The sequence below is a fragment of the Puntigrus tetrazona genome, chromosome 24, assembly GCF_018831695.1.
Source record: "Puntigrus tetrazona isolate hp1 chromosome 24, ASM1883169v1, whole genome shotgun sequence".
NCBI classification, from domain to species: domain Eukaryota; kingdom Metazoa; phylum Chordata; class Actinopteri; order Cypriniformes; family Cyprinidae; genus Puntigrus; species Puntigrus tetrazona.
Window position 1 is genome coordinate 10,838,683 of NC_056722.1, and position 24,772 is coordinate 10,863,454.

The 24,772-nt window shown below is 36.7% G+C and overlaps 1 protein-coding gene across 3 annotated transcripts in view; it reads right to left on the bottom strand.

Annotated features, from left to right (window-relative positions):
• Positions 1–24,772, bottom strand: part of dpp6a (dipeptidyl-peptidase 6a) — a 343,738-nt gene that overhangs the window by 172,172 nt on the left and 146,794 nt on the right. The window contains exon 1 of one of the 3 annotated variants that reach the window (XM_043226512.1): positions 22,948–23,069. The exons of the other annotated variants lie outside the window; for them this stretch is intronic. Within the exon in view, the coding sequence (XP_043082447.1) occupies positions 22,948–23,001 (54 nt within the window). The 5' untranslated portion in view covers positions 23,002–23,069. Of the gene's footprint in view, positions 1–22,947; positions 23,070–24,772 lie in introns of those variants that run through there. 3 annotated transcript variants of the gene reach the window in all.

Genomic DNA, 24,772 nt, shown 5'->3' on the forward strand with positions numbered 1-24,772 from the left:
CTGCTGGTGCTTTTTTCTTTCCCCAATTTCCGTAAAACAAAAAAGCATCATAAATTATTACTAAATAAGCACTTTGGCTTTAAAGCGAATGCCATGCTGTCTCTCACAGTACCATAGAGGGTTATAGAGAAAAAAAGATGTGTTGTGTATTGTTCTCTCTACCTTTTGTTCTTCCTGAGCAAAACATATTTCTGTTTGTAAAACTCTTCAGACACCTAAGCAGAAACCCCATATACTAGTCCACATAACCCCACATACTTTATTTAATGCTATTCATCACATTTTGGTAGATAAGAAAATCCATACTGAAAATCAATGAAAATATGGATGGACTCCAGTTGAAATGTTTCTTTCATTTAGGATTCAACAAATCACACATTTTGGAGTTTGACTTCTGCCGTGAATTTTATTTTGGGGGCTGTGCGGGAATGAAGTGCACGCATATGTGGATCTTAAAGGGGATTAGAGATCAGAGATCAGAGAACGGATGCATGCTGTGCAGGAGGCGGAGTTGTATCTTGCAACAGTGAGTGTGCTGACAGTGAACACAGACGGTGATGAATCTGTTTTAGAGAAAGATGAAGTTATTATTGTCTGCCATCTGGATGTGCCGCTGTCAGAAGTCAATGAAACCCAAATTGAATCCTTAAAGCTGTCTGTTGAACGCTAAATCCTCTAATAAGCTGTGTCAGGTGTCACTCACCCTTTATAGTCTAACATTTTTTTCCCAGTACGAATGCAGTAAACATATTTTTGTGTGTGAAGCACAAACTTAACCTCCTTGAATTGCATCAAGCAATATTTTATTTTTTTTTTTTAAATGGTTGAGGCACTGGCTAGTCAAAATAAATAAATAAATGAAAGAAATACTAAAATAAAAGAAAAATCAATAATTCAGTAAATAAATGCATTTATAAATGCATGTTAAACTATGTTATTACTATAAACAGAGCGCTAATGCCAAAAAAAGTATTGAATATTCTTATACATGATAGATATTCAGGTAACACTTTACAATGAGGTTCATTAGTTAACATTAGTTAATAACAATAATGAACATTAATGAACAATACTTACACAGCATTTATTAATCCTAGTTAATGCTTATCATTTTTGTCATGATTGCAATGCATGTCCCCCTGTCTTGTTATCTGTGGACTTCTATTTTGAAATGTCTGTTCAATTGTTTCTGTGTTTCATGTTACATCTGCTCACCTGGTTATCTTATTATTCTTTCTATTTAAACTCCATTCAGTCACTGATCCAGCTTCCGCGTATTACTTAGCGTCTACCCCTGTTTGGACTTACTTTATATAGTGCCTTGACTCATGCTCATCGTCTGACTACCCCTCTTATATTGCCCTTTAAATATTGTTGGCTGCTCATAGACCCACGCCTGCCCTAGACTATTCTTGTGTTTTGACCGTTTCCATATCTGTTTGCCGTTATCTGACCCTGGCTGTATTTTTGATTTATATTAAAAGCTTCCGCTCATCCACTCATCTCTGACTCCTCCATTAAAGATGCTTGTTTACTTAAAAGTTTGGCTTGGAAAAATAGCTGTACTACAGAAAGTAGCACAGTGACAACGTAATGCAATGTGATGTAACTGTCTTCCTACCATTTACTGAACTCCAGCCATGAAACAGTGCAATTTGCTGAAGACGACTTTCTGCCCCCCAACACTCAGAGCCAGGTTAAAAGCAAGTACGTGTGAGGTTTTTAATATGAGAAGCTGATTTACCTCAAATTTTATATGCTGCAGATGAATAAACCATATAGCTGCTCTTTGCCCTACTGACTGCATAATTCAAGTCAACTTATTATTTCCTATGCTATTTTATTGCTACAAACTGTTATGGTGCAAGAGATGCCCGGCCAGTATAAAAAAATACAAACTCTTCGTCTAGGTCAATCACACTAGCCAGGATGTCTGCCTGTAAAATACGTTGTGTGCATCCTTGTGCCGGCATATTCTGATTTGGATTTGGCATTTGGATTTGCTCGGGCCAGTGCATCATTTATGTAGTTTTAGATTTGTCAAAAGTATCAGTAATTTGGTCCAAGTCAAACCATAAGTTCTGAAGTAAAAGTACCAAGTACAAGGTCAATTCAGTATCTGCCGACGGGCAGCTACTTTCAGATGTTTCCATGCCTATCTATGGGAGTGCTCTGTGAAAAGTGTTAAGGTTTGTGGAAAGGTAATTCAGAGAATTGTTTATAAACACATAAATATTAAAAATGTATTGCTGAAACATGTAACAAAGACTGTGTTTGTTAGTGTTAAAGTTTGTAGTTCTGAATTATGTAGTTAGACCTTTAAACAGTTTTTGTTTGTGTTCAGTCCTGAAATCGTATCTTGATGATGCAATGGAGTCAATGATCGTGGCCCGTCCCCTAAAGCCCTGTTCACACCAAGAGCAATAACTATAAAGATAACAATAGTGTCCACACCAGTGGACTATATCATCTAGTTATTCTAAGTGCTCGTTTTTTTAATTCTCAAACTCGTGATAGCAGGATAGATTCTGATTGGCTGTCAATATTTGTATCTTTCATCAGCTGGAAAAATAATTCGAAGTGATTCCAAAGACAATGTTACTCTGTGCCTTTATCATATAGTTGTGGTGTGGACTATTTTTGCTATTCGTAAACACTGAGAAGGATTTTTAGAACTAAATCTGTATCGTTATCTTTGTAGTTATTTTATCTGGTGTGAGACCAAATTCCCTTAATCATCCATCAATATGTGTAAAACCAAAATTCTGATGTGCAGAACAAGATGGTTGAGCTTTACAAAATAGAAAATGGCTATAAGAAAAGATCTAAAGCATTTAAAATCCCCACTTCCACATTAGGGCAATAGTTAAGAGGTTTCGATTAACTACAGATGTTACAAAACTGGTTGGAAGAAGACTTTTGCCAATACTGCCATAACGCATGATGAAAATGGAGTGACCAAAGACTCTCTAAGGATCATAGAAGGAGAATTGCAGCGATTAGTTGTGTCTTGGGGAAAGACTAAAAGAATTAAAAATCAAACAGTTCCTACATCACAGGTTTTCTATGCTCATCCAAAAATAAACTCGACTAGAACTTTAAATGACACTGGCTTCTATGGTCAGACCTCTTGTTCAGATGCACGGCATCATGAATTCATCAAATACCAACATAAAAAATCTAAACTTGATTATTAATCTTATAATGGGCTGTGGTTGGTTCTTCCATCAGTACAAATATACAAAACGAACATCAAAACCAACATAAAAATGGGTCGCTGTGCACAAAATGAAGCTTTTGCCCTGTGCTCTGACCTGAACCATGTAAATGAGTGAGGTGAACTACATGGAGCTGTGAATATGAAGGATCTGAAGAGATTCTGAATGAAAGAATGTTCTCTGATCTCTTATCAGTTGTTCTACAAACTCTGGAAGTTTCTATTTACAACATTTACTAAGTTTCATGATATGCAAATGTACACACAATGTAAATAAGTAATTATATAATTCATTATATATATATATATATATATATAGATATAATATATTATATATATATATTTTTAAGATTTTATTATATTTTTTTTAGAGAGTGTTAGTGCAGTCAATAATTTAGTTATTGACTGATTAGTAGATTTATTTGTTGTCCAATTCTGCTTCTGAAGGGCCTACTTCCAGCATATTTTAGCTCCAGCCCACACATGAACCAGAAAATCAAGGTCTTCAGAATAACTTAAAAACTTCCAGGCAGGTGTTTTGGAGCTAAATCCTTCAGGAAAGTGACTCTCCAGTGGATGCCCTTGAAAACTGAACAAAAAAATCATTACTTGGAAAAAACAAACAAAAAAAAAACATTTTACATATTCAATTAATGTGCCATCTCACTAGGTTATAGAAAAGCTCAGAGCTCGCTCGTGTATTTCCCCATCCATGGGTTTATGCTATAACTGTTACACTGTCAGCACGCTAAACCCTTTTCCAGGCACTGTGCGTGGGAGCATTTCAATGGAAGACCTCATATAATGCAACATTTGCAAAATTATAATAGCACATCACGGTTCAGTGTCAGCAGTGCTGACACATCTTAAAACCATCTATCAGTTTCTACAAGCGATGACCTAGCATTACTGACTTCATTCACAGTTATGTTAGTCGATTTATTTGTGTGAGTTACACTACTGACAGATGGGTTTGTTTAGCACCCATACCTTGCTAATAATGCATCTAATTGAAGTCAATGACCCTAAACCAACGAGGCTTTTATACAGTTGACTACTCATTCCAATAATCCACTAGCTGCTTTTTAAATTCTGACATTTTGCACATCCTTTTTGTTGAGCTCACTAGTAACGGTTTAGGTCTTTGATTGTTTCACGTCTTCTCATCTTTACTTTATTTATGTCAGTTGCACTTGACAGTTATGGCATCATTCACAAACTATATCTGTTATCATAAGGATAGAAAAGTCTAATTTTGTGTCCAACAGTGTTTGAATAGTGATCCATTGCCTGGGCAACTCCAGTCTAATTCTGTCTTTATTGGCAAACAAAACCCAGAGCTCTGCCAGCTGTCGTTCATTTGCGTTTATTTGCAACATCTCACTCTGGCTCCAAATCACCCATCCCACGATACAACAGCTGCTCCACAGGGCCTGCCTCTCTGCACCAACCCTGCCAGCATCCTAATGTCTCTATTATTCTATTTATCTCCTGCATTAGCGCTGTGATTTTTTCCCCAACCATCATGAGTGTGAGCACTCAGACCTGGTTGTGGATGGCAGGCTGCTCAGAACTTTCAGGAACATTCACGTTGTGGCACGCCAAGGCCTCTGGAGGTTTGACCAGTCAGGGTCTCTTAAAGAAACCCTATGGGTCACATTTCCTAAACACTTGTTTAAAGTGCACAGCATTACAGTGCAAGACCCGTGTCTTATTCACCAATCCCGATTACTAGTTTAATTCTTTTAGTGCAGAGGTTTTCAAACTGGGGACCCCTCAAGAGACCGCAGTAAGGTTCTCGGAGTCTGTGGAAATGTTTGAGGGAAAAAGGATTTTTACAAAATGTACTGTATATCCTGGAAAAGCTAGGAATGGTCTTTTGAATGGATTTCAGTTAAATGCTTGAAATGAGGTCTGTGGTAAAAATATGCTCAAAAAGATATTCTATTACATAAAATACATCAATTAACCTCTTTAAAGTTTTGACATATCTTGAAAAAGATGGTTAATATGAAGTTAATAAAGGAGAGTACCAAGGACTTCAGAGACAAACTCCACTTTGTTCTGATACATTTCTGTTGCAAACAATTCTAACAAACTTTGAAATATTTGAATTTGGCTTTTAAAATTGACAAACTGAAAATAAATTAATTTGTGAAGATTATAAACTCCTGTTAGTTACAAAGATTGCTTTCAGCAATAATACAAAAAGAAAAAAAGTATTTATAATATAATGCTTGCTCGTACTGCATAAAAGGGGCTCTTCATATTATATATGCAACCAATACTGACTAGAAAGTAAAGCTCTTTGCAAAACTCCAGAAACATCCTTATATATAGATATATATATACAGTATATACATTTCATTCAGTCCCCAGCTAAAAAAACACTATAGTGGCAACAGAACACAAATTTTATTCCTTTTCACATTAATCAACGACAATACTATTTCATGACCATAGTGCATGACATGTAAACTGGATTTTGACATTTGCATCACGTAACCAGTTCCATACGTACAGCTTTTCTAACATAGTAAACATGCTCTGTAGCTCACCTGGTACGCTGTTGCCCTCGTAGTGTGGAACACAATTCTTGACAAAACAGCACAAAAGAACTAGCGGAAGCAAGTTGAAATGGAATGGTTAGCTTCAGCAAGAACGTTTTTTTCTCATGTTTGCTTTTGTGTACACTATCAGGTTTAGGGTAGGGTTGACGGCGTGCTATCTTCAAATGTGGCATAGCGGTAACCGCCACTCACCACTTCACATTCATCTGTTTTAGCTAAACCTAAATACACTGTTACAGCTACTTAAAATGTATAATTCAATTTGGAAGTGTCACTAAATGCGCAAATAGCAACTTGTTATAATTATGCTGCAGAATTTTGCCGCAGGCATGTTGCCTAGGGGTTGTACAGTGTATACAGACGCCTTTGTATTTTAGATTTTAAAAATACTTTTTAATACTTTGGGGACCATCATATTCGTGAGTACATGTCAAAAGTGTGAAAACTCCTGCTGAATCGAGTGCTTAAAAACTGTGAGCAGATAAACGGCACTGTCAGCATGGCATAATTCAGTCTTAGTGTATTCCCTGAAGGCTAATGTTGACACTACATTCAGCTCTGGGTTTAACGCTGACCCTAGTCTGCAGTATTTCACCCAGGATGAATCTTAATGCCCTCATTAGTGAGGAAAATGTGGATCTTTCAGCAGAATTTGAGATGCAGATATCTTATAAGCACACACATTTTAACACATGAAGATTGATGTTTTTGACATTGGCACTTAAGCTCGGTGTCAAAACCACTAAACACTAGAGAAATAAATAGCTATCTTATACTGGATCTCATGGGAAGGTTACTTTTAACCTAATTGTTATTTTATATCTAAAAAAAAAATAATGCTGACGTTTTCCTGCACCACATCTTTTAGAAGTAGCCATCACAATGTTGGCATCACAAGGTTGGCAGCTGTATGGATGGTCTGGGCATGTACGACTCGACCGGACTAGACTGGTGTCATTTGAGCATGTCATATTGTGACTTGCATGTGCCCTAAGCAAAATCTGACTCCGCAAAGGCCCAGCTAGCTGCTCAGTAAAAGCAACCTGCAGGTCACAATCCATTTTCAATGAGGGTGACAGGGCAGAACGCAGAGTGGGCTTGGAATAATATACATTTTATTTTCATGTCATATTCAGAAGCCTATTTCCTTTTTTATTTTAATTTAAATTTAAAAAAAATAAACTGCATCTTTTATGGGAGTATCTGAATGCTTCAAATTAAGCTCTCGTATCCGCAAAATCTTCATAATTCTAAATATGACAATTACAGAAAAATGCGTATTGAGTTCACTGATGGAATCTGTTCAGATATGTATCCTAAAGGAAGAAAAACATGACAAAGACTCTTTGAGTGATACAATCTGAGGACAGCTGTCTGAACCGCTGTGACCTACGCAGCATGCCGCCCATGAGGCTTTACACAGCCTGATAAAAGAATGCCCCCTCTCATCCAACACTGCAGTGTCTGAACCCTAAATATTAACACCTGCATTCATCAAATCTGACTCGTTGACTATTTAGCATTTTTATTACTGCTTAGCATTTTTATTCATCTAAAAATAAACACTAAAAGAACTGCAGTGACTCCGATATTAGAGAAGGACCCTCTGTGTTAGTGTATGTGTCATGCCTGTGTTTGCCCTGTCCTGCGTTTTTCCTCCCTCCTGTTTCCTTATGCCCTTATTTGGTCCTTCCGGTTCTAGTCTGCCAACCTGCCTAATCCCAAAGACCTCCATGTCTTCCGAAGCTTCACCCAACATAAACAAGTATAAGTTGAATTCTCTATCGTGTTAGAAACAATGTCCCACCTAAACCCTATCTTAAACCTTACCGCCACCCAAAAACAAACATGGGATAAAACATGTTTGCAGAAATACTTCATACTCCATTTTAGCTGGCTTCTTCAAGTTTTTATGGCCTTACGCTTAACTGAATGCTCCGTTATCATACGTGTATTTTTGTACCAGGTAAGCTATCAAGCAAGCTTACTACAACAGACCGTCCATAAATATGCAGCAGTTTATGTAATACAAAAATAAAAATGTTTGTACAACATGAAAACGAGTGTTTAATAGTGATGGGAATAACTGTGTTATAAATAAACGTATAGTGCATTTTATATTGTTATTAGTAGTAGAATTTGTAGTATCACAATTTCGTTTATCATAATTATTTTTCGTTGTCTCCTTTTTATAAAAAGCAAATATACATTCACGGTTATTGTAACTACTAAATTTCTATCATCTGATAACGCTAAATTGGCACAATATCATATTATAATGCTTAACAAATATACTATTCAAAAGATAGTTGATCATATTTACAATAATATATTAAATTTGATAGCTGTCTCCCACACCGCCAGACAGAAACAATGTAAATTAGCGTACAATTTTTTATAACAATAAATTATTTAGTGTCCTTTTCATTCAACATATTTTTATTTGACATATTTGAATAGTTACTTTCCCTAGTAATTAGTTGCTTTTATAATAATGTAATTCAGTTAATAACTCAGTCATTGCTTACGAGAACTATAACTATAACACCGGTGTTTATTAATCTATAACCTGGCAGTATAAATGTAATTCGTGTGGGAATAAGAGTGAATTGTATGCAAGCATCGTTGGAAGCATTATTTTCCCAGCGAGCCTGGGTTGGAGTCTTCGCCTGTTTTATCATCTGTCAAGTGAAAATATTCGGAAACTTGTAAACTTTACATTATTCGAGCGGATCTTTCACGTCGGTAGCTCAAATGGTGTGAAATTAGTTAAGCGCTGACTTGGAATAGGGGTTAGTTCAAATAAGTAATTGAGATGCTTGCCTTAGCAAATACCCTTAACAAGTTCACACTCGCTGCATTCCACTTGCATCTTCATCCTTTGTTATAATTCCGCTGCTGTAATTGCCTTGCTAGGAATTAAGTCCCAGTGGAGTTCATCTGAACAGTAGGCTGGTGCAGACCTACGTTCTGGATATCTGGAGACCTGACAACATCCTAAACTCTGAAAGGAATCTTCATCAACAGTATCGGGTTAAAGTGACAGTGTGAAATCACAGCTGCTCCAAATGTATTTGACATGCTGTATATTCGCAGATGTAACCACATGGGACGGGGAATAAAGACGTGAAAATGACAACGCATCCAAACACACCTCATTTGCATTCACAGCCTCAGGTGTGTGTGTTTAACTGCGTACGCAGCGAGAAGGATTTCTCGCCGAGGAAAGTTTGATGAGATTTTAATCAAACATCTCTTCATGCAGAGACTTAGAAGGGTTTGAGATTAAGGCGGCAAAGCCATCGCATGGTATATTGACAAAATGGGATTTTTGCACAACAAAAGCTGCAGCTCAAGCCGCATAAGGGCATAATTAATCGTTTTAAATGCATTGCATTTTTTTACTTCCACGCTAATTCCAACATGTAAGCCACACCCACGGCCAATAGCCTAAATCAATAGACTTCTATTAGCCTCGGTTGGACATTTTCAATCACGTATTAAAGGTGTGTTGATGTTATGAAAGGCCACGCTTTAGAGGATGGAGTCCTTGTCCTCGCTGAGGCCGCTGAGAGGTGAGGGGACGCAAACAGAAAGCAGGTAAAAATGAAAGGCGTTCTGCTCGACGCGAAGAGATTTGATAGGTTTCAGAGTTATTTTCACAAACGTGCTTGTTTTAAATGCCAACTTTCTTAGGCAGTAGGGTTAGCATGAGTAATTAAGGTCAGGTTATTCAATTATAGGGACGGCATTGAGAAACGCACTTAGAATCCCCCTCATACAGCTGGAAGACCTACACCAGTACGCTGCGATCCGTACTATAGTCCATGATACTTACAATCACTCCTACGGTTGCTGTTTTTAATATCATTATTGATTTTTCCGTTTAATGTTTTATATAAGTATTGTTAATTAATTTATCAGACAAAAAAAAGTAGTAGAGACATGCTAAACTCTAACCTTGGAGCTTTATATCTGCAAGTGATGAGTCTATGTGCTAACCGCTGTGCCACAATTATAATAAACTGATTTATTTATAAAGATAGCACATTTCACGGCTGCAAAAAAAAGTAATACGTTCGATAATCTCATTTCCACGTCTAGCTCATTTCAATCTTTTTAAATAAATTATTTATAACATATAGTAATTAGCGCGGCGGCTTTTCTGGCAAGGGACCATCAACACAAAAAATAAAGCAAGAAACAATCGCTGATAATAGCTGATAATTACCAAAAATTTTATTTTATATTATTTGGGCAGGTTAATTAAAAGTCGCACGTAATTCGACAATTTATAAAGAGGCACCAATTAGCTCACACATATCCAATGCGCGAAATGTTTTCTGATAATTTAACAAATTAAAGGAATGAAAATCGGCTGGAAATTTTCTCAAGGTGCGGATGGATTTATTTCTTGTAAAAATTTGGATTTGGATAAAAACGTCACTTGTTCAACGCCGGATCCTCTGCAGTGAATGGGTGCCGTGAGAATAAGAGTCTAATGTCTTAAAATGTTGATTCTGGCTACAATACCAGTCCTCTATCCATAATACTGCTTAATAGATTTTGACGTGTCGGCAACAAGGGATGAATTCATTCGCTGGGAGGAAGCGCCGCTACAGATTATGGGTTTGTACTTCGTCAAGAAATTCTTAAAGTTAAAATGCCTTTATAACAATTTTCAGTTTCTTTAAAATGTTGCTTCAGCACCGCGGACGGCTCCAGATCCCGGACGAGGCTGTTACATTAGAACCACGGCCAGCGGCTTAAAAACAACAGACCTTGTACAAGCTTGTCGTGACGCGCTACGTTAATTACGACTGTAAAATACGCAAACTAGGACAGGATGATTGCTTGACAAGTGAAAGCGGCACAGCTGTTATAATAACCAAACCGTCGAATAATAAATGCGGTTCAAATGGATGGTTTATCTGCTGGTTTTAGCTGGTGGCGAAACTAGCCATCAAACCAGACCTTCCTGAACAGCGGGAATCGGATGCATTTGCTCAGCCGCAAACACGTAAGCAGAAACTGGGACAACAAAAGGTCTCAACTGTGAAACTGGCATTCCGGGTGACATATATGTTTGCGCCTTTGGCTATTTTTAGAATTGTACCCCTGAAAACAGGCGCATGGGAAATTATGTCTTCTAATAATAGCGACATGAAACAAAATCACTAAAGGCTCGTTATTAGTACAGTTCAGTGTTGTTTCGTCTTATTTTCCCCTACAGAACCTTCAGACACTGCTTCATCAAGCGCTCTTAAATTCAGACCTTTCACTTTATTTATTATTTTTTAGGCTTCACAAAGCAAACTAACATCCTGCTTGTGTTTTCATTGGATTTTTTTTTCTCCGTGGCCCCGGTTTGGGACACGCAGTTATAGGACACAGTAACTTGTTACGGACTATTTAGGATGCCAGCTGGAGCATGTAAGAGATACACAAAACTGTGAAATCAAGCGGCGGTAATTACAGTAGCTTTAGCATTTCGCTGCACTTCTCACTAATGAATAGAAATGATTGGATGGCAACTGCTGGTGACACTGACTGTTTCTCAAGTAGGACTGCAATCATGGTCAATGGCTTAGAGCCAAACACATCACAAAATGCATTAAAACTTTTAACAGACTATAAGAGAGGCTGTCATTAAAAGCCAAGAGGGCATAGCCTTCCCGTGAAGTCACGATAAATTAACATGATTCTGACAGAGCTGCTCTGAGATTTCTGAGGTTGGGAAAATTATGCATTAAATTAAAACGAATTCAAATTGCGAAAAGACACATGATTATATTATATTTTATATTTATATAACGCAAACACGGAATTGATATCGATTTTGGCAGTTCATTTTCTCTGAATCGGAGAAAAACTTCTCTAGACCTTCTATAGATCATAATATATCATAGTCATAGTTTATATGAAAATTACGTTCTGACTAAAATTGTGAATGCATATTTAGAGGGGTGACATTTGACTAACTTTACAGGAGAGACAAAGCAAAAAATTCTCTATCCATGGATATGAATGAAACATCACATAAAGTTGCTGCATGTGGAGAAGTGTGTTATTATATTTCTAAGATATTTTTACCTAGGCAGCACAAAAAAATCTTATATATAGAGAATAGAATATCACGGACTCGATAACTTCACAGAAACCATCAAGAAATAAAAACATTAAAAATACCTTAGTTTTTTATTCAGCAAGGATGCATGAAACAGATTTTTAAAAAAAAAATCATTACAAAATAACTCTATTTCAAATAAGTGCTAAAATAAATCTTTAAAAAATACTTATAATTATTTGATAAAAAAGGATGTTTCTCGAGCGGCAAGTCAGCATATCAGAATGACTTCTAAAGCGCCACGTACCACTGAAGAGTAAGATATTACAGAAATAAATTGCGTTTTAAAATTAAAATATAGAATAGAAATTGTAGAAATTGAAAAAATCGATTGCGATAAAATTATTTTTATCAAATAAATGCAGCCCGTGTGCATAAGTGATTTCTGTCAAAACAGCAACTTTTACAAAGCCCAAATGTTTGAGCAGTAGCAGCATGCATTACATATTTAGTAAATAAAATAAAAGTTTTGATTAATAGTGTTTAATTACTTATTTAAGTAAAGTGCTTATTTAAATCACACTGAAGGAGGAAGTCCAAAGTTTTTTGGGGGAAAATATGGCAAGTGTATTTTGTCCTTATGACAACAGAATTATTTAGAGCAGTTCTTCTCCATCTATATACATGTCCAACAATGGAAGGAATTGTCATTTAAGACGAAATTTGCATGCATTTTGTAATTTTCTTCCTAAAAATACATTTAATTTTTGGAAAAGAAAGAAATCTGATGGTAAAGATTGTTAAGAGGTGCAAGTGACAGTGCGTTGTGTAAATATCAGCGAGCGGCAGATATTTTTGTTTTCAGTTTGTTTCAAATCTTATAACAATGCAGTGGCTAAAGTCACTGTTAGGAAGCAAAAGCTATCAAAGCTATTTTACTTATATGGCTCTCTGGTGAGACTCTGTGTTAGTCCAACCGGTGTGGGGTCCCACTTTCCGTCTGCCCAGCGGCACTTATCTTACTGGAAAATCATTGGTACAGCAAAGCCATTAGGAAATATCACAAGATATGCTTTTATCGAAGTGCGTGTGTGCTATAGGAACGCTGATGTTGACAAAGTGATCTTTTAAGCCCTCGTGACTCAACACACAGACAGAGCCGATGAAGATCCAAGGGGAAAAAAGTCAAACAAGCAGATCGATAAGGTTTAAATTCGGAGAGTAAGAACCGAGGTGATGGGACGAACAGTTCGCAGGAAGACTTAAGTTCAGCTTCATCGTTATTCTCCACGTGTCCGTTTTCTTTGTTCACGTTCATCCATCCATCGGGTTTATCCAACCTCAAAACCAGAGAAGATGGGGACAAATTTCTCTCAGCCGAGAACAAGGATTGAACAGTCAATGACCTGATTCATGATGATTTCCCATGTGTGAATAGTGGCCAAACTGATCAGAGATAAATCAGAGATCAGAAAAAAAATAGTTAAAGAATTGCCATGAATGAGACAAAAACAATGACATCATACGGCTAAACAGTAATTTTCTGCAGTGATATATATATATATATATATATATATATATATACATATATATATATATATATATATATATATATATATATATATATACACATATATATACATTTTAAGTGTTTATATATTTCTCTTCACACTGATCACAAATACTAGAGCGCCCCCATGTGGCCAGAGACATTTACACTTACAAAACTAGACCCCTACAGTGCAGAAACTTTCATTTTAACTTTGATTTAATGTCCCCATATATACCATTTTTTATTTTATTGTGGCCCCTATGATGTGCTTAACAATTTCAAAATTAACCTAATATTTTCCTCCCAAATGTTTGATTATGCCCACTTTTCAAATTAACACAAGATATTTTAGCAGTAAGCAGATTTTGTTATTTAACACTATATTGCATCTGTAACTGATACAGAATTACGCCTTCTAATAATAATTTAATTTATGTTACATATTTAATACTTGCATTTGGAAAAACATGAATAAATAAAAACAAAAATTAATTAAATGGATCTATTACAGTCAAAAGTATTATTTGATATTACTGAATAAACATAAATACAGTATATGAAAAATGTTTAAAGCATATATCTATTATTGTTACAGTTTTTTGTTTTCTGTAAAAATGTTGGGAATATTAACCCCTGCTCCAATTGTTTTTGTTCTTTAAACAATCTGAAAACTGAATGAATGATAGGTACGTTCAAATTATTTTGAATTTTTTTTTTTGTTGCGAGGTAATTACACGCCGAGCAAATGCCTTTTCTTCACAACACAATGCACCAATCTGCAGCGTACGGGGAATGAGAGGTACCTGCCAGACCCACATACACACACAACCCCAGGCGGTCCATAAGAGGAGTAAGGACATCTGCTCCATCAAACATAATCAGCCTGTGAGAGATTTGTATATGCAAGAGCTCCTTAAATGATGCATCGCTCAGAAACACCTGCAGGGGTAAAGTATGCGTTCATGAACGTGTTAAAACCTTTAACCGGCCCAGAATGGAAGCGGGTTAAGAGAGGAACAACGCTGTGCCGCTTGATGTTCCAACAAGAAACGCAGAAAGATGAAAACACGCGCAGCGTATGCTGTACGACGCTGACTTTCAGAAATCACCAAAACAGAAGTTGAAAAGTAAAACAAGAAAAGTTAGATCTGAGAAAAGCAGCATTAGTTTAATTTGGAGAGCTAATGCAATGACATATAGAGATAGCAAGCATCCTATTGCTTTTTGAAACTGCTGTATTTATGTTTCTTCTGCTATACTTAGGAAAACTTGATTCAACACTGTCATCTAGTGGATATATAACATGTTCTTAGTTTGCCAACAAACTTTATATCCTTAAATTCCTCTAATTCCAATGTCTCCAAAAATCTGCGCCTAAGCTTTATAAATGAGGTGGTTGAGGAAAACAAGATTGTCAGTGGATGTTTTACTCCTTGTTTTGAGGGCCAATCATCTCCATCTCACCACCCAGCTTGATCTGCCCGTTCTGGTTGGATTTATCATCCATATCAGGCAGTTCTCTCCAGTGTAATAGGCATTAAAGTTCTCATCCTAATATGACGGATGCTCTTGCTGTGAGCAGCACACACCAAACTCTTTTTCTGGACGATATCCAGTGGCTATGGCTGTTATGTATGTGTGTGTGTGTGTGTGTGTGTGTGTGTGGGGTGGCAATGACGTAGGTATTTAATGACAGGTGTTTAATGACATTGGCATGACAGAGGTGTTACACTGGCAATGTCATCATAATTCAAAAGGCTTAAAATGCATTAAAAAAAAATTTTTTTGAAAATCTAAAAATGCATAGTTTCCTGTAAGGGGAAAAGTTAAGGTTTACGGTTGGTGTAAGGCGGTACTTCTCAAAGTCTGGATCCGGACCCGGGATAATTCAATCTGGACCCACCTACATTTGTACTTCAAGAGCACTACTTGTATTTCCTACCTTAATAAATGCATCTTGTAAATCATTTGTTTCATTTTATAAGTCGTTTGGAGATGGCCTGAAATGAAAGCGATGGTGAGACGTGTGTGTTCGTTTAGAAAACTCTTAATTACGTTAAGTAACGACCAAGCGGCCAGTGCCAGACACTGCTGATAATAAACTATGATATATTTAGCCTTCTCAAATAATCACAACATACCTAAAATAAAATGTATAGATATGCAGTTCTTGCATATAACAATGTTTAAATGTTAAGCCTCCGCTATAATAATAAATGTGTCATATGACGGTAAATGCAAGAAAATTCTGATTCGAATGCAGCCTTCGAGAACCCCGGTGTAGGGCAACAGCACAAACAGTTTGGCGCATGAGAATAAAAACCTATTTAATGCCGATGGAAAGTCCTCGTAAACCACAAATGCCAACATGTTTGCGTGTGTGAAGATTTTGGGGTGCTGATGTCAGAAGAAAGACAATCTGACAAATACATGAACTGAATAAATATACATGTTTAGGAAGAGACACAGCATGTGAGAGAATGAGTACAGAACCGCTTTTTATGTACATCTGACACTTTACAATATAGACTTGTTACTTTTAAAATGTCTGTAGATGGATGGATGGATAGATAGATAGATAGATTACCTATTCCTTAAAATAGAATAACTGATTAAAAATGTGTCAAATTAGCATTCTTCGTAAGCGTCTGGAGGAACCTATGAATGCATCCACTCATTGCTGACGTTGTATGTGAAGAACAGCTACAGAGGAAGGAAGAGATGCTTGACCTTGTTGATGGAGGGCCTGTACTCCAGTGTAGAGCGCGACAGAATGGTTCTTCATGGCAGGAGAGCCAGAGAGATCACAAGAATTTATTCCTTTGTATCGCATTCTTCAGCCACAACGCTTTGATATACCATAGCCTTCACATGTGCAAGATCAATATGGCCATTACCTGGATATTTCACATTTCTGTACTCTACAACAAAGGGACCAACTAAATTAGTCCAGACAATCCTCTCTATAACCCAGCTGAGTGAGAGAAGGTTGCCTCACTCCTCGTCGCTTTTTGAATCTATTCTGGCTAGATGTCAGATCGATATGACCAAAGTCAAATAGCACAGTACGTTCATTTTATAGTCATTTCTTTTCCTTTAATTTCTATTAAGTAGCCTACAAGAGCATTGGGAAATGTCACTTTATGTATCTTTCTGCATTCCACATTGTTACATAGTCAACAGTCAATATAATCGATAGTATTTTAATAACACTCTAATACTAGTATCACGCTTAAGTAATTTATATAGAAAATAATACAATTTTAATTTACAACGGTAAGGTTTATTCATTTACTTTTCACACTTCACTCTTACCAGGCGCAAATCCAAGCTGCAGCGATATCCCAGTTAATTAAATCAGTGAGTTTTTCACTCAACAGCAGCTGCTTTTGGATCAGTCCAATTCACAAATGAATGAAAAATGCTGAACACTTCAAAACGTTATTGGGAAAACATTAGCTCCTTCACAAATCAGAAATTGCTACATTGTGCCTCGCACCAATTTCTTTAGTTCGCAGTAACAAGGAATAACACTTTTATGAAATGCGGTGGAATAAAATGTATGCGATATAACGCGATATAATTGGATTGTAGTTAAGTACAAAAATACTCCGATTTGAAAAATGAGTCAGTCCACTGATTTTATTAAATGAAAAAGTATTAACCCTTTGTTGCATACTGCAATAATGTACACACAACAACAAATGTATTAAAAGTTGTCAGGTGACACTTTTTATTTTAGGGTTTCTAAACTAGTTGCTTATTAGCATGCATATTACTAGAATAGTATTAGTATTTATGGGTATACTGCCATTTATTAGTAATAATTAAGCACAAATGAATGCCTTTCTACGTGATCTTATTCTACATGTTGCAGTACAATGGTGTATTACCATTATACATCCCTATCCTAGTGTGCGTGTGTGTGTGTGTGTGTGTGTGTGTGTGTGTGTGTGTGTGTGTGTGTGTGTGTGTGTGTGTGTGTTACGGCTCCGATGGAGGCCCAGTTGAATGACAGGGAGAGATTGAGGCTGCTGGAGCTTGACCATGTTTGTCTAAAATCCAAACGGTGAAATTAATAGGCCCTGTTATTCTCATCCACCCCTCTGTTCCAGCCTGTCAGAGAAAGACACTCGCTCTGACTGACAGCTCCATGCACCCAATCCCTCTCCCCTCAGATCAAGCAGGAAAAACAACATTCAGGAAAAAAAAAAAAAAATAATGTTCTGTTTTGTCACGCAGTTCCCCATCAAAGATCCAGACGTTCAAGCATGCAGCCAGTATGTAGGGCAAATGGAAACCCAATCCTATTAGATACACTTGAAATAAAGTCTCATCTAGACAAGAAAGAACGAAAGAAAGAAAGAAGAAAAGAAAGAAGTTATGGTATTTATATATTGCTCTTTAAAAGTTTAGGTTACGCGATACATCCATTACCCCTAAAAAACTGCATTACTGTGGTAAAATGGTTAAAAGAACAAACTATAAAACAAGTGTCTCATTTTTATACTTTCTTTTTTTTATTAAAAGAAAAAGAGTATTGGGCGGTTGGTGTGTTGTGAGCGTATATAATCACTGTAGTTGTATATGAGAGTCTGTGCCCCCACTGCTGCAGGACTCAACGCATCAGTCAGGATTCTGCCAAATTCCTTTATTACTTTAGTTTTTAGGGCTGCCAGCCATACTGGACGCAGCAAGGTTCAGTGTTATTATCTAGACCTCCAGATGAAAGGGGAAAATGGATAAAACAAAAGATGGCTCAAAGACAAAAAAAGACCATGGGAAAACAAAGTCAAAGGTACTGTGTAGTTCAGAGCAACAAACTCAATGCAACTTGTGCTGAATTTGAGGCAATTAGTTGTACTCCAACAGTCGTTGTTGAGGTTCTTGCTTCCTCGGTGGAATATCTGATATAAGCTACAACAAAGATTGTTTAAAATGCTCTTTTATATTCACTGTTTCAATGTGCTATTTGTCATTTCTAGGTAGTAGCTGTTTCTAAGTGAAAACTGCCTACACTATTTTTTTCTTAGTGTAGTACCTACCAAACATTTAAAAGCATCATAGACTCGCTTCCCAGAGTGATTGATGTTCAGCAAGATAATTAGTTGATGATAAGCTAGCAATTATTTTCAAGCTGCGCATATGACCAATCTGATCTCATGACAAAAAAACATACCCTTTTCACAAGATGCAAAATGCGTACCAATAAGTGCATATCACAGCAATTTCCAAAAGAAATGAACGCAAGTGGTGGTAAATCATTGAGCGCTTTTTCGAACACAGTTACGATAACAGCTCCACGTGGTTTCACTTCCTGGACACAACAAGCTTGCTCGGATGCTCAGCCAGCACTGAACTGGATGCAGAATATCTGGGAACAAATCCTGTGAAAAACATGACTTGTAGCAATACATAGCAGATCTATGCAGGTGGAGCTGGGAAGGCGGAGGTTTCTGAAGTGTGTTGTAACTACTGTAGCAAGCACTAGCCAAGTATCTGAGCATTAATCTCATTGGTTTCAGAGAGATACTAATGTGAATACTGATGTGATTATATCTGATTGAGTTAGATATATGGACCGTGCTATAAGTAGAGCTTCATCACACAATTTTGTCGCATAGTATATTAAAGTGTGCTGATATTGTGTGGGAGTCCTATTCAAAAAGGTTTAAATGCCTCTAAGGTCAAAATACATTGTAATTTTTCAAAAAATACATTTGATATTAGAGTCATTTGTCTCGGAGCCAACCCTCCTTTTCGTAAGCCTATTCTGGTCAGCTGGCCAAGTCTTTTGATTGGCACAGAGAAGAGTTCTTAAGCAAGCTAGCGAGTGCTATCATTGACAAAGCATGCACCTTTAAATAAAACAATAATATAGAGCTCCAACTGTTCTTTAAAATAATGGCATAAAAACATTTTGCAAGAGCATCATGTTCATAGCTAAAGTTTAACTGCTGAACTGTAAATTCTTCACAAAACAATAATGGTGGATGTGTTAGCGGAGCGCTAAAGTGTACAAAACTAAATATATCTACAGTAATGTCTGAAGATGCTCCTTGTCTTAACCTTTAATTAAAATGCAGAATAGTATCACAGGTGTACCAGCTTAACTAACTCACTTGTCTCTATAATGCGGCAAAATAAACAGCAATTTCACCAAGATTTTTGAAATCTGTGAGCTAAACTACATTATTTATTATTTAACAAAGTAATTAGAACAACAACAAACTACATTAATCACACATTTTTAGAAAATAGTGGGTTCACAGTAAATTATTAGAGCTATGTCAGTAAGAATAATATTGTAGTTAACTAAAGCTGCACTATAGACATACATCACATATTAGCACAAACAACTATGATATGTTGAGCACTCAAATGAAAACGTATACATAACAATATCAATCATACTGTACTTTACAAGTGGTGGAAACACTAGTTATTACAAATAAATACGACTATAAGACGAGAAGATTAGAGAAGCAGTCTTCAGAAAATGACGGAGCGTACAACAAAAGGTTGAAATTGTAGTTCTGTGGTGTCATGAAATACAGTGTCTTCTTTGACATGATGTAAACTTCCACTAACTAGTGGAAGTGTTTGTGGGCAGTGAGCATGATTTTACCAAGTACTGCATGTTCCTGGATCAACATTCCGATCAACCAATCAGAACTGAGGATATATATGTATAATTCTCCTTTTTAATCAGCTATCATTACATATTCCCACTGATTTTATGAATAAATTATAGGTAATGGTTAGGTTTATGTTTTACAAGTGTATGTCTTACTTTGCAAAAATCACTGCGACTTTGTTTTAAAAAATTTTGCAGATGATTTAAAAGAGTCGTTTAATGCTATTTTAAAGATCATTATTTTGCTTATTTGGTGTAACAGAACACGTTGTCACGCTTTTAACGTTGAAAAACACGTTATTTTTCAATACTGTATATTATTGTAGTTCCTCTATGCCCCGCCTATTTCAAACGTGTCCAGAATCCCTCCTTCCGACAAGTGCAGTCTGCCTTACTTGGCCAGCTGACAGTGCATTGTGACTGACTGATCCACAAGCGCACGTCAGAAGTGTAAAGACCCTTAGCAGCCATAATTGCAAGCTTTCAAATATAAATATAAGGACAGTTAATAATGTCATTAGGCCAAATAAAGTGCTTTTGCATCTCGTGACATGGCATCAACACTAACGCGTTAGCAAAACCACACCTTCTTTCTTTGCATACAAATTTGAGCGGTATAATGCAAATATTTCCACATCGCAGCATAGACATGAGGAGCATGTTTGAATCGAGGCGTTTAGCCTGGTCTGGATCAGCCTTCTATTTTAGATAGAATAAATCCTTTTGTGGGTGACTTTTCAGCTTTTTGTAACTCTACGGATCTTATACATGCACAAACAGCTACATACTGCACTAAAGAAAAGAAAACAGAAATTGCATCATATGAGTCCTTTAAGACTATTGACTGTTAAAGTCAGTTTCAGAGCTCTTGAAGAGATGCGCTATTTGTGTCGAATTCAAATCAGTCATTTATGAGGTTCATTTCAGTGAGGAAGGCAGTTCAGTAGGTTTTGGAACATAGCCATAGTGTGATGAAAATAAGTCTTTTCAAAATAAGTCTACTGCAGAATTTCCACAGCCGTCCATTATAATCCTGCCCTGAATGGTTGCCGGGAAAATGTAATTACTGGACAGTTAAACCGGTTTGAAAAACAGCAGCAAGGCAGACATGCTCTAACTACTGATTATACCAACAATCCAGCATTTAAAGATTATACCTAAAAACGGCATTTTAATTTGCTATGGTGGCAACCTTATTCTAAATGCTTCTGACTTGAAGCGATTCAATTACCCTTAACGCATTTAGTAAGAGTTTGCCTTTGTACAACAGCAATAAATACCAAAGATGAGCATGTTTAATTCAACATGATTCATTTCTCTGAACAGCTATTTTCATTTTTTCATTTTCATATTCAGTCTTTTGAGAGATAAAGGTTGAGTTAGTGACAGGACAGCAACAGGCGGCATGTCAATATTGATTTCTTCAAACAGAATAATGACTTAAAGGGCAGGAGAATCTTCCCCAAAGACAAATGCTCTCAGAGAAGATCTCATGGTCTTTTCATATTTGTATTTATCCCACTCTGTCATTTTCCACCCACTTTTGGATTTGCAAACTTTTTGTTTCATCTTTATTTTGGAGGATATTCTTAATGTCAAGCTCACACAAAATAAAAGAGCTTAGAACTCTCACCTTTCTTACCCAAAGATGATTTTGTTTTCCAACAAAGAAACACAAAGAAAAAAAGAAACTTAGCTAACTATTCATTTTGGAGGCTGGGATTGATGTTGAATACTTTCTGAGACACCTGATCATCTTTCCATGAAAGAAGAATGGACCCATTGAGAGAGTACAGGTGAGAGATGGGCTGAAATGGGACGCGTGTCGGAGAAATGAAACGTCTCAAGCAAAAGGGCTGATGTTTCCACACACAGCACAGGTTTGATGGGAAATTCAATACTTTATATTAAACCTGCAACATCAATACGTTCATGTCCAGAAATAAAACATTTGCACACCTCATCTCCTTGAATCAAACTGGATGGACCTCCAAGTTTCCAACTTCTTTTTCAAAAAGTCAAATGCTGGAATACAGATTGATATATGCATATAAGACATTTACATTACTGCAAAGATTCAGCAAATTACATTCATTCCTCTGCATGTTAAAATGTGCTGGCAAATAAAATGCAAGACTCAAACAGCAGCACCAAAAATACTCAATCAAAACTGACATGTCAGCATAGCTCTCTCTAATTCACAACATCCTAATTCTGCTTTTTAGGAGCTTGTCACTCGATGAAAGTCCTGTACGTCGATACTGGAACACATGCTGATGCAGCTATCTTAACAGGACTGTGCAGAGATTTTTAAGATGAAATAAAATCTAACTTCAAAATAAAATTTATTTCATTTAAATGTATTTAATTGAATTCATTTAATAAGCACTACCCTCAATACAATCAGACACAAGCATCAAAAGCACTAGCAATAAAAAAAAACCTAATAATAAATGTAAAATAAATTAAAATAAAGACACAAAACAAATTTTATTGAATTCAATATATCACTGCATTTAAAATCACATTTAAAACACATTCAGTTTCAAGCAGTATACATGCTACCCAAACACTGTTTACTACTTCAGGATGCTCCACGTTAACAGGAAGAAAGTGTTCTCTGTCAAAATTACACTTACAGAGCAATATATGAGTAGCCATATATTTTTACAAGCTTCAAATAAATCAGACAAGTGATATTCAGTTTGGGGGCCAGGTCTCATATAACCACACACATAAGAACGGCAATAATAATGCAGTTCCCCTTAGACTGCGGTATTAAATTATTTATTCATTGTCACCGGACGCCTTTCCAAAATCTCTAATAAGATATAAAGCCTTGGTAAAGAATAAGCGTCTCTCTAGAGAGATAAAACAGCACAGCTATCACTGAAAGTTTCTTACCATGTTAGAGGAGGCAGCCGTATCGATCTGTTGGGTGGCAATTAAGACAGACATGATTGAGGCAGCCTGTGTCTGTGCCGTCTCCTGCTGCTGTCTCTCTATCTTTCACTTCAAGTCTTCAGGAAGTCCGCTGGGGTATGGAGAGAGGGGGTCTCTATGTCGACTCTAACTCGGGACCCCACGCCAGCTCACTACAAGACACTCTCCAACAAATCAATCGTCTAGTAGGGCAGTCTATCTATGCCAGTTTCTTACTCTGTTGCTGTCTCGCTCACCTTCTCAAGCTTTCTCGCTCTCTTGGTCCCGTCTGCGCTCTTTTTACTCCATCTCCCCACTTCTTTTCCCACCCACACCTCCATCCACTCACTGAGGCAGTGCCTCTTCATGACTGGAGTACAACATGTAATCAAGACTGACCATATTTACTTGTCTGCATACAATACCACGATCTTGGTCTTACTGAGCATGATTTATTGGTGCATAGTATACCAAATATTGGTTTGTTATTTATTATTTTATAACTGGTCAAATAATTAATGAAATATAACTGGTCTCAAACACTAAAATGTCTAAAAACAAACCAATAACTCAAATAACAACATGTAATCAAACCGAATGCTGTAAAATACAGTAAGAATAATACAGTTGAAAACCATCTAAGTTGCTCTATTAAATGTTTTTCATTACATTGACATTTAAGAAAGAATACTTAAATGTCCCATGTTGTACACCTTTTAGAGAGATTTGATTTTAGGTGTTGATATCATAAGAATATATATCTGTGGTATAATTAACAAAACCATCTCTATATGTTTTACATCACCTTTCTCATGAGCTCTGTCAAAAACAGGTCGATTTTTGACAGCTATCTAATTACTATTGCTTGACCTATCTTCTCATTTGGCCTGTTTTTGCCAAGCGTGCATGACCAGGCCTTGTCCAATCCAAAGGAAGACTGAAGGCGTCTTTCAAAACCAAACAGATTCGGCTACATATTAAAATGCAATCTACTTAGTGGCGTTGGTTGCCAGAATTGACATAATACGAACTCCAAATTAAAAATACGATTGTATAACCGATGTTACTGCCTGACAGAAAAAAGCAATGACAGCAATGGTAAAACACCATAAAGCAGGCACCATAAAATCCTGTTGCCTGATGAAGCTGAAACTGAAAACTGCATCTTCATCCGACTAGATAGACAAAGGTGAGTTTGTCATATATTCACCTCATAGTAACAGTCCTGTCAGATCGCCCATCACCAGGAGTGTACAGTTCGGCCGTCTGTTAAAATCTCTGGCGAGCACAGCAGAGATAAGGAGTAACCTATCCCGTGTGATGACATAAATAGAAACTCCAGATTAGGCCATCTTGAGTTTTCTCAAAGACAAGCCGGAGATGCAGGGCTGGATTTACACCTATCGCCATTTCTAACCACTGGGGGCCAAAGAGACAGGCTAGAACTCATATCAATGTTAAAAGCTCATAAAGTGAAAGTTTCTGTACCATGGGACCTTTCATGTAATGGATTTTTCATTTTATATACCGCACGCAATAAACAATTACCAGAACACTGCTGACCAAACTAGGACCCCTGATCATTTTCACTTAAGAAGAATGGCTCTGTTGAGTACAGGTGAGAGATGGACTGGAATGGGCAGCATTAGTTGGAAATGAAACGTCTCAAGCAAAAGGACTGATGTTCATACACACAGCACAGGTTTGACACAGGAGATTCAATTCTTTATATCAAAGCTGCCACATCCAGTATGTACATGTCAGAAATAAAACTTGTACACCTCATCTCATAATTCAAAGTCTAGAA